General features: G+C 42.1%; 1 protein-coding gene across 7 annotated transcripts in view; it reads right to left on the bottom strand.

Moving 5' to 3' along the window:
- Window positions 1-53: 53 nt before the first annotated feature.
- Window positions 54-9,438, bottom strand: part of LOC122554105 (mucolipin-2-like) — a 94,944-nt gene continuing 85,559 nt past the window's right edge. For 6 of the 7 annotated variants that reach the window (XM_043698585.1, XM_043698589.1, XM_043698590.1 and 3 more), the window contains 3 exons: window positions 8,948-9,027; window positions 3,980-4,561; window positions 54-758 (listed from right to left, as the gene is read on the bottom strand). In XM_043698585.1, coding sequence (XP_043554520.1) covers window positions 4,519-4,561; window positions 8,948-9,027 — 123 coding nt within the window. In that variant the 3' untranslated portion in view covers window positions 54-758; window positions 3,980-4,518. The remainder of the gene's footprint in view (window positions 759-3,979; window positions 4,562-8,947; window positions 9,028-9,438) is intronic. The other variant, XM_043698588.1, reaches the window with a different exon arrangement.

Below are 9,438 nucleotides of genomic sequence, written 5' to 3'. Positions count from 1 at the left end.
ACCTCCCCCACACTCCACCAGAAGTGAACAGATTAACACGGTTTAATCTCATAAGAAATTAAAATATAGCATCCACTTTATTTAATGGGAAACAATCATCCTCCCACCGACAAACTGAACTTCAACAAATTACAATCAAGTCAGTTCTGATCCGTATTTCCATTTTTATAGCTCCATAGTTTTACAGTTTGTTTTTTTTTAGAAAGGATGTGATTCAGAAAAATCACATGAACAAAGTGAATGAGATGTTTTCTGTAATGACCAGTAAAGGTTTGGAAGAGAATTTTTATCTTACATTGACGTGACAAACACAGACAAGAATGTAAAAATGGCAGAAAAATCCCAAGCTTTCAGATATAGAGTTTTTAAAATGCAAAAGTTCAGTACATACAAAGTGAAATACAAGATCAGGTTGCAATTGATAAGTACTGGGCAACTGCATTGCCCAGTTGGAGAGGTATCTGATGTACCTGTGCAGCACACATACAGCTTGCCAAGAGTACATTATAAAATTTTCCAGTGTCCAACCAGTTAGAAAAAGTACACACAGTGAATTTCTTCCTTTCCACTTGAATGACACTAATTATGGTCAGTCAGAGGGAGTCTTTGCATCAGTCATTCGTTTTATTAAATGGGTGGCCATTTTGGCAGTGCACGCTGGGCTCATTACTCCAATAACTACAATATTCAGAAACACAAGAGTCACTGAAAGCCAGGTTTATATTAGCAGCTGATCATCTTCCTCAGAGCTGCAGCGTCTGTGGAAAGAGGTTTCCTGTTAAAGGTGATACATTTTTGCAAGTCATGTCCATAGCAAGGCAGTTAAAAACAATGTCCCTTCCCCTGCTGGTCAGTTTCACCAACACAGCAGTTTTGAGTTACAGGTCATTCTGCTATAACAAGGGTTTCGTCAATGCAAATTCACTAGAACGCAATGGATGAACTAGGGACACTGCTTCTAAAGTACAAACGTTTAAAGCACGTATTGGTTATAACGCAACTCCGGCTCTTTTAGTTTAAATGCTGCTGCTATGACACGATTTTCTTATAACATGGGATCACACAAGAATGGAACTACCATATTATAACAGAACCGACTGTACGAAGGGATCTCGGTGCAAGATCATAGGAAATAGGAACAGGACGAGGCCATTTAGCCCCTCAATCCTGCTCCACCAATCAAAAGGAGCAAGGCTGCTCTGACATTCCTCACATCCATGTTCCTGCTCTTTCCCTGTAACTCTCGATTCCCAGACTGATCTATTTTAGCCTTAAATATACACAAGGAGTTTGCACTACAGCAAGGAGTCCCAAAGACTTGTAACATTCTGACAGAAGAAATTCCTTCTCATCTCAAGTCTTAAATTAGCATTCCTTAATTATGAGACTGTGCCCTCCCAAAGGAACATCCTCTCAGCATTGACCCTGTCAAGCCCCTTAAGAATCTGATATGTTACAGTGAGGTCACCTCTCATTCTTATAAACTCCAGTGAGTACAGTCCTAATCTATTTAACCTTTGCCCATAAAACAATCCTTCCATCCCAGGGATCATCCCAATGAACCTTCCCTGAACTACCACCAGTGAAATGATATTTTTCCTTAAGTAAGAGACCAAAACTGCTCACAATGCTCCAGGTGTGATCTCACCAGCACCTTGTACAATCGCAGTTAGACTTCTCTACTCTTATACTCCAACCCTCTTGAAATAAGGGCCAACATTCCATTAGCCTTCCCAATTACCTGCTGTCCCTGTGTGCTGGCTTTCTGTGTTTCTGTGCACAATTTCCCCTCAAGTCCCTTTGTGTTGCAGCTTTCTCCAGTTTTTCTCTGTTTAAATAAAATTCTGTTTGATTAGATTAGATTACTTACAATGGGGAAACAGGCGCTTCGGCCCAACAAGTCCACACCGACCCTCCGAAGAGCAACTCACCCAGACCCATTCCCCTAAATTTACTCCTTTACCTAACACTATGGGCAATTTAGCATGGTCAATTCACCTAACCTGCACTTCTTTGGACCATGGGAGGAAACCGGAGCGCCCGGAGGAAACCCACACAGACACGGGGAGAATGTGCAAACTCCACACAGTCAGTTGCCCAAGGCTGGAATCGAACCTGGGTCTCTGTTGCTGTGAGGCAGCCGTGCTAACCACTGAGCCACACTGACCACTTGAGTGAATTAACTAGTTCTGTTAACTAATTCATAATTAACTAGGTCTGTCTTTTTGGACCAATTATTTTAAACTGGTTCTCCTTTTCAAATTGAACAACTTCACTTTTTCCCACATTGTACTCCATTTTCCAAATATTGGCCCACTTACTGAACCTATCAGTATCTGTCTGTAAACTGTTTGTATCCCTCTCACAACCTGCCTTGCCACCTGTTTTAGTATTATCTGTAAATGTGACTACAGTACATTCGCTTCCATCCTCCAACTCATTAACATATTACAAACAATTCCAGTCCCAGCACTAATCCCTACAGAACTCCACTGGCTACAGTTCACAAGGTTCCTTGTGCATGAATCAGAAATATTATGCAGGTACAGCAAGTAATTCGGAAAGATAATAGAATGTTATTTTTCATTGCAAGTAGAATTGAATACCAAAACATTTTTTAAGGGAAGTTATGGTTCAATTATACTGGACAACAGATAAGTTTGAATCTAGAACACTGAACAATTTATACAATAAAATTTGCCTTTCCCACATTGTCAGACAGTACATTCCAAACACTGACCACTTGAGTGAATTAACTAGTTCTGTTAACTAATTCATAATTAACTAGGTCAGTCTTTTTGGACCAATTATTTTAAACTGGTTCTGCCAGACAGCAGATGAGTAAAGACCTCCCAAAGTATTAATGGAATGTTTATGCTGAGGGATATTATGACAGGAGAGAGAAAAACCATTGAAATCAATACCTCACTTTTAGAGTCATAGAGATGTACAGCACGGAAACAACTTCGGTCCAACCTGTCCATGTCGACCAGATATCCTACTCAATATAGTCCCACCTGCCAGCACCCAGCCCATATCCCTCTAAACCCTTCCTAATCATATACCCATCCAGATGCCTTTTTAATGTTGCAATTGTATCAGCCTCCACCACTTCCTCTGGCAGCTCATTCCATACACGTACCACCCTCTGCGTGAAAAATTTGCCCCTTCGGTCTTTTTTACATCTTTCCCCTTTCACCCTAAACCAATGCCCTCTAGTTCTGGACTCCCCCACCCCAGGGAAAAGACTTTGTCTATTTATCCTATCCATGCCCCTCATGATTTTATAAACCTCTAAGGTCACCCCTCAGCCTCCGATGTTCCAGGTAAAATAGGCCCTAGCCTATTCAACTTCTCCCTATAACTCAAATTCTCCAACCCTGGCAACATCCTTGTAAATCTTTTTGAACCCTTTCAAGTTTCACAACATCTTTCCGATAGGAAGATCAGAATTGCACGCAATATTCCAACAGTGGCCGAACCAATGTCCGCAGCATGACCTCCAAACTCCTGTACTCAATACTCTGACCAGTAAAGGAAAGCATACCAAATGCCTTCTTCACTATCCTATCTACCTGCGACTCCACCCCAAGGTCTCTGTTCAGCAGCACTCCCTAGGACTTTACCATTAAGTGTATAAGTCCTGCTAAGATTTGCTTTCCCAAAATGCAGCACCTCACAGTTATCTAAATTAAACTCCATCTGCAACTTCTCAGCCGTTGAGGATTGTTTATTTCTAAGCTAAAATCAGAGGTGAGAAAGCTTTCATCCAGGTTGAAAATGACCTGACCAAGATTAGAACTGAGAAGAAATGGTTAAATCAACCCTACAGATTTGATAGGGAAGATACATTTCTCTGGATTTAAATAAACTGGCAAGTGATGGTGCTGGTGACTGAAGGGATATTGTTTTACCAGGTGCTTGAAATCTTTTAAAGTGCATGATATGTAAAGAGCTTGGGTTGTTTTATTTTACTTACCATTCTTTGGAATGACAAACTTCTTTCTATTGTTGAAACCAAATCTGCAGCTTGGCGTGCTTATGTTTTACTGAAAGTCCACAGTGTTAGATTGGAAAACAAAATCAGATCCATCCAGCCAGATTTAACTTTGGAATCTGATTTGTCCAGTGATAAATCAGTTGGGAACATAACAGGCGACCTTCCAATGCTGTCCTGAGGCCATGCTGCATTGTCAGAGGTTTGCTCTTGTGGATGAGACTTCAAATGAAGACACTCTCCATCTCAGGTGAACATGAAAGATGTGAGAACCACTGTCCCAAGAAGACACTCTGGTGCTCTGGTCAATATTTATTTCTCAACCAACATCATTGGAACAGAATACAAGCCCATTCCCACAATATTGCTTGTGGGAGCTGGTGATACATAAACCGACTGCTCTATTTCCGACATTACAACCGTGACTTTTTTGATTAATTCATAGGAGGTGGATGTTCCTGATTCCGTCATTCATCGAGATCATAGCTGATCGGATTGAGGCCTCAGTCCAGTTCCACACTTTATCTTTTCACTCCCTTTGATTCCTTGTATGTCAGTGCATCCCTGGAATGTTGCAAGTTTAAAAGTAACTCTGTACGTGAATAATGTTTCAGCAAGGTTTAATGGGTTGTGTTTGTCAATTGATCTCACATCTTCCCTGCTATTGCACCCACTTTATGATAGTATTGGGTCTTCCATACAGACTAATGCACGAGAACAGGCCATTCCGCCCAATGGGCCTGGGCTGGTGAGTCCACCCAGGCCTCCTCTCACCATCTTCCTCTAACCAATCAGCAAATCCTCCTTACTCCTATCTCCTGATTGTGTTATCTCCCTTCCTTTTTAATGTATCTCAGCCTTACCTTATGGTCGTGAACTACATGATCTCACCGCTATCTGGATAAGATGTTTTGTTTCCTGAATTCACTGTTGGATTTCTTTTTTGCTATTTTATCAAACAGTTATAGAAATGTACAGCTCCAAACAGGCCATTCCACCCTGTCCTAACTCTTTGCTTAGGCTATCAAAGAGACTTCCTTGACCCTTTCCCATCAGTTCAAATGTCCTTCGGTTCAGTATACAAAGAATGCTATTTTGAAATTTATGGTTGAATCGGTTTCCATGGTCATGAGCTTTCAATATCAGATCTCTCCAGTGAGTTTGAATTCCACCAGCACTTGGGGTGGAATTTGAACCCCAGTCCCAGCAGCAATGACATGGTCTGCTGGATTCAGAGCCCAGTGAGTGACATTAACTCTACACTACCACCAACAGCCTGAGTGTGGAACAGGAACAGGCCAGGTTGTTCACTGCCTGCCCGACTGTTGTGAGATAAAGCATCATGAAGGCCAGGCCAACTCAACAACAACCGTAATACCATCTGGGGAGACAACAACTAACCAGACTAAATAAAGAGAGAGGAAAATCTTGCAAATTCCTCTCATTAGGGGCTTCTTCATTAGTGTAGAAGTAAATTCCAGCCAGTGTATGCAAGTCAAAACTAAAACCCATCTGATTGCCCAATGTCCTTTAGGGAAGGAACTCTGCCATCCTTACCTGGTCTGATCTACATATGACTCCAGACTCACAGCAATGTGGTTAGCTCTTAACTGCTCTCCAAAACAGCCCTGGTATAGGCATTCAGTTCAAGGCTAATTAGGAACGGGCAACAAATGCTGGCTCTAACAGTGATGCTCTAACTGAGAAACAAACTTGAGTTTTAAATTCTGAGAAAGAAAAATCTGTAATTTGAGTTTTAATCAGCCTTAGTCAATTTACAGTGTGTAAGACATCTCAAAGAACAAAGAAAATTACAGCACAGGAACAGGCCCTTCGGCCCTCCAAGCCTGCTCCGATCCAGATCCTTTATCTAAACCTGTCGCCTATTTTTTAAGGATCTGTATCCCTCTGCTCCCTGCCCATTCATGTATCTGTCTAGATACATCTTAAATGATGCTATGGTGCCCACCTTTACCACCTCCCCTGGCAATGCATTCCAGGCACCCACCACCCTCTACATAAAGAACTTTCCATGCATATCTCCCCTAATCTTTTCTCCTCTCAGCTTGAACTCATGATCCCTAGTAATAGACTCCCCCACTCTGGGAAAAAGCTTCTTGCTATCCACCCTTTCTATACCTCTCATGATTTTTATAAATGACTCAGATGCAGGCACAGGTGGATGGGTTACTAAGTTTGCAAATGATAGTAAAGTTGGTGGAGAATTGGACAGTGTGGAAGAATGTTACAGGTTGCAGGGGGACTTGGATAAACTGCAGAATTGGGCTGAGAGGTGGCAAATGGAGTTCAATGCAGCTAAATGTGAGGTGATTCACTTTGGGAAGAATAACAGGAAGGCAGAGTACTGGGTCAATGGAAAGATTCTTGGTAGAGTAGATGCGCAGAGGGATTTTGGAGTCCACGTATGTAGATCCCTGAAAGTTGCCACCCAGGTGGATAGTGCTGTTAACAAGGCACATGGTGTGTTAGGTTTCATTGGTAGAGGGATTGAGTTCCGGAGCCACAATGTCATGCTGCAACTATACAAAACGCTAGTGCGGCCACACTTGAAATATTGTGTACAGTTCTGGTCCCCATATTTTGGGAAGGATGTGGAAGCATAGGAAAAGGTGCAGAGGAGATTTACCAGGATGTTGCCTAGTCTGGAGGGAAGGTCTTATGAGGAAAGGCTGAGAGATTTAGGTCTGTTCTCATTGGAAAAAAGGCTAAGAGGGGATTTGATAGAGACATACAAGATGATCAGAGGATTAGATAGGGTAGACAGTGAAAGCCTTTTTCCTAGGACGATGATGATGTCAGTGTGTATGAGGGGGCATAACTACAAATTGAGGGGTGATAGATTTAAGACAGATGTCAGAGGCAGGTTCTTTACTCAGAGAGTGGTAAGGGCGTGGAATGCCCTGCCTGCTAATGTAGTTAACTGAGCCACATTAGGGAGATTTAAACATATGGATAAGCAAATGGATGATGATGGAATAGTATAGGGGGATGAGCTTACATTAGTTCACAGGTCCGCGCAACATCGAGGGCCTGTTCTGCACTGTATTGTTCTATGTTCTATGTTATATTTTGTAGACTTCAATCAGGTCCTCCCTCAACCTCTGTCTTTCTGATGAAAATAATCTTAATCTACTCAACCTCGCTTCATAGCTAGTGCCGTCCATACCAGGCAACATCCTGGTGAACCTCCTCTGCACCCTCTCCAAAGCATCCACATCCTTTTGGTAATGTGGCACCCAGTACTGTACACAGTATTCCAAATGTGGCCGAACCAAAATCCTATACAACTACACTCAATCTAACGACTGGACAAAGCACTCCCACTGATCATCCCTCCTGACTGTTGTTAAAATGTTATATTCTACAAAGCGCCTGAAAATAGCTCACATAACACTCAAGTAATGAGACAAGCAACAAGATCTGCCAATATAATCACCAGGTATGCAGCTGATCAACGGCAAGACCAGCATTAAAGTGATTAATTCAATCAAAACATCAATAAGGATAATCAAGGAGACCAGTATCTCTTCAACTCAGAATTAGACTCGGTTTGTGGAAAGCCAGTGGACAGGGCTGAATTCGCAGAGACTGGATTTTCAAAGCTGGTTCTGGAATCCAAACTGGACCAACTCTGATTATTTCCACCTCCTTTCTGTTACTTCTCCTTTTCCAATCCATCTGGAATTGACATTTGTGTATAACAGGCCAATCACATTCACACACTTCCTTTCACTTTCAAATCTGCTGCCTCAAGCTGATACCCTAGTGGTATTATCGTTAGATTGTTAACCCATGGGTAATGGGCTTGAATACCACCACGGCAGATGGGAGAATTTCAATCCACTAAAAATCTGGAATTGAGTTAAAGCTGGCCATGAATGTATTGTCATTCTTGGGAACATGATGGTGAGCTGAAATAGCAGGTAACCAGAAACTCGGGCTCACCTTTGCCGTCATAACATAGGTATTCTGCAAAGTGTTCACCCAGTCTGAGCTTTGTCACCTCAATGTAGAGAAGACCACAAGAGATTGTTTACTCCTTTTCCCCTTCCACCACACCCATCATCAACCTTATACACCAACCTTTTCCCCAGATTTTCCTTTCTTGGAATTTAACCTCTAGTTTGTTTCTCTCGATCTTTTATGGGATGTGGGCATCACGGTTAGGACAGCATCTGTTGACTATCCTGAGTTACCCTTGAATTGAGTGCCTTGCCAGGGCTGTTTCACAGGGCACTTAAGAGTCATTTCTGAAGAAGGGTCACTGGACCCAAAACGTGAATTCTGTTGTCTCTCCACAAATCCTATCAGACTTGCTGATTTTTTCCAGCAATATCTGGTAGCATATACAAATTAGGTCCAGGAGTAGGCCATTCTACTCCTCAAAGCCTACCTCCCCACTCAACAAGATCATGTTTGGTCTGATTGTGGCATCAGTGCCCACATCCCCATTGACTCCCTCATTAGTTAAGAATCTATTTACTGCCACCTTAAAAACACCCTATCACCCTGCCCCCTCACGTTCTCCCCAAAATGAAGAGAGTTCCTCAGATTCATAACTCTCTGAGAGAAAACAATTCACAGCTCCATCTCCATGGAGATAGCCTTTGTTTTTGAGCCTAAGACTGTATATTAAAACAGGCAGAAAAGGAAACTTGAAAAGCCATGAACGTTAGGTATAGTTCTGATGGTTTTTCTCCTCCTGGTAATCACAGGCTGCCAAAACAATGCACTGGAACAGAATACAAACTGACTGCCACAATATTGCTTGTGGGAGCTGGTAATACATAAACCGGCTGCTCTATTGCCTACATTACAACCATGACTTTTCTGATTAATTCATAGGTGGTGGATCTTCCTGGTTCCACCATTCATTGAGTGGATCTGATTCAAACAAATCTGTAAATCACTGTCTTGTCTAACTGTTACCTGCTCAGTTCAGGTGTCATTGTGCAGACTCTCATGAAAATGTGGAGGTCTGTCTGTGGAAATCCATTCAGTTGAAATTTCTGTAACATGAAATCCAATAGGGAAGAGTTAATAAACATGACCCCTGTCTCTTGTATTTATGTAGAATAAACAATTGTACAGGACAGCAGTGGATTGTTAATATCCTCTCGAGAAGGATTCATTACCCTGTCGGCTCTGTGTGACTCAAGATCCACAACAGGGCAGTTGATACATACATTCCCTTATTAATGGGAACTCATATGAACATCATAAATATGAGCTGAAAAAGAACCTTCAGCCACGAGACTGTTTTGCTATTCAATAAGATCATGGTTGGTGTGTTTATGTGATGAATTCTACATTCCCATCTAACCCCATCACCCCACAATTCCCAACTAACCCCCTCAGCCCTCAATTCCCATCTAACCCCATAGATCCTGGATTCCCTGCCTCACAAGAATCTCTGTCTT

Source organism: Chiloscyllium plagiosum, chromosome 11 (assembly GCF_004010195.1).
Source record: "Chiloscyllium plagiosum isolate BGI_BamShark_2017 chromosome 11, ASM401019v2, whole genome shotgun sequence".
Lineage (NCBI taxonomy): Eukaryota > Metazoa > Chordata > Chondrichthyes > Orectolobiformes > Hemiscylliidae > Chiloscyllium > Chiloscyllium plagiosum.
This window is presented reverse-complemented; position numbering and strand designations above follow the sequence as displayed.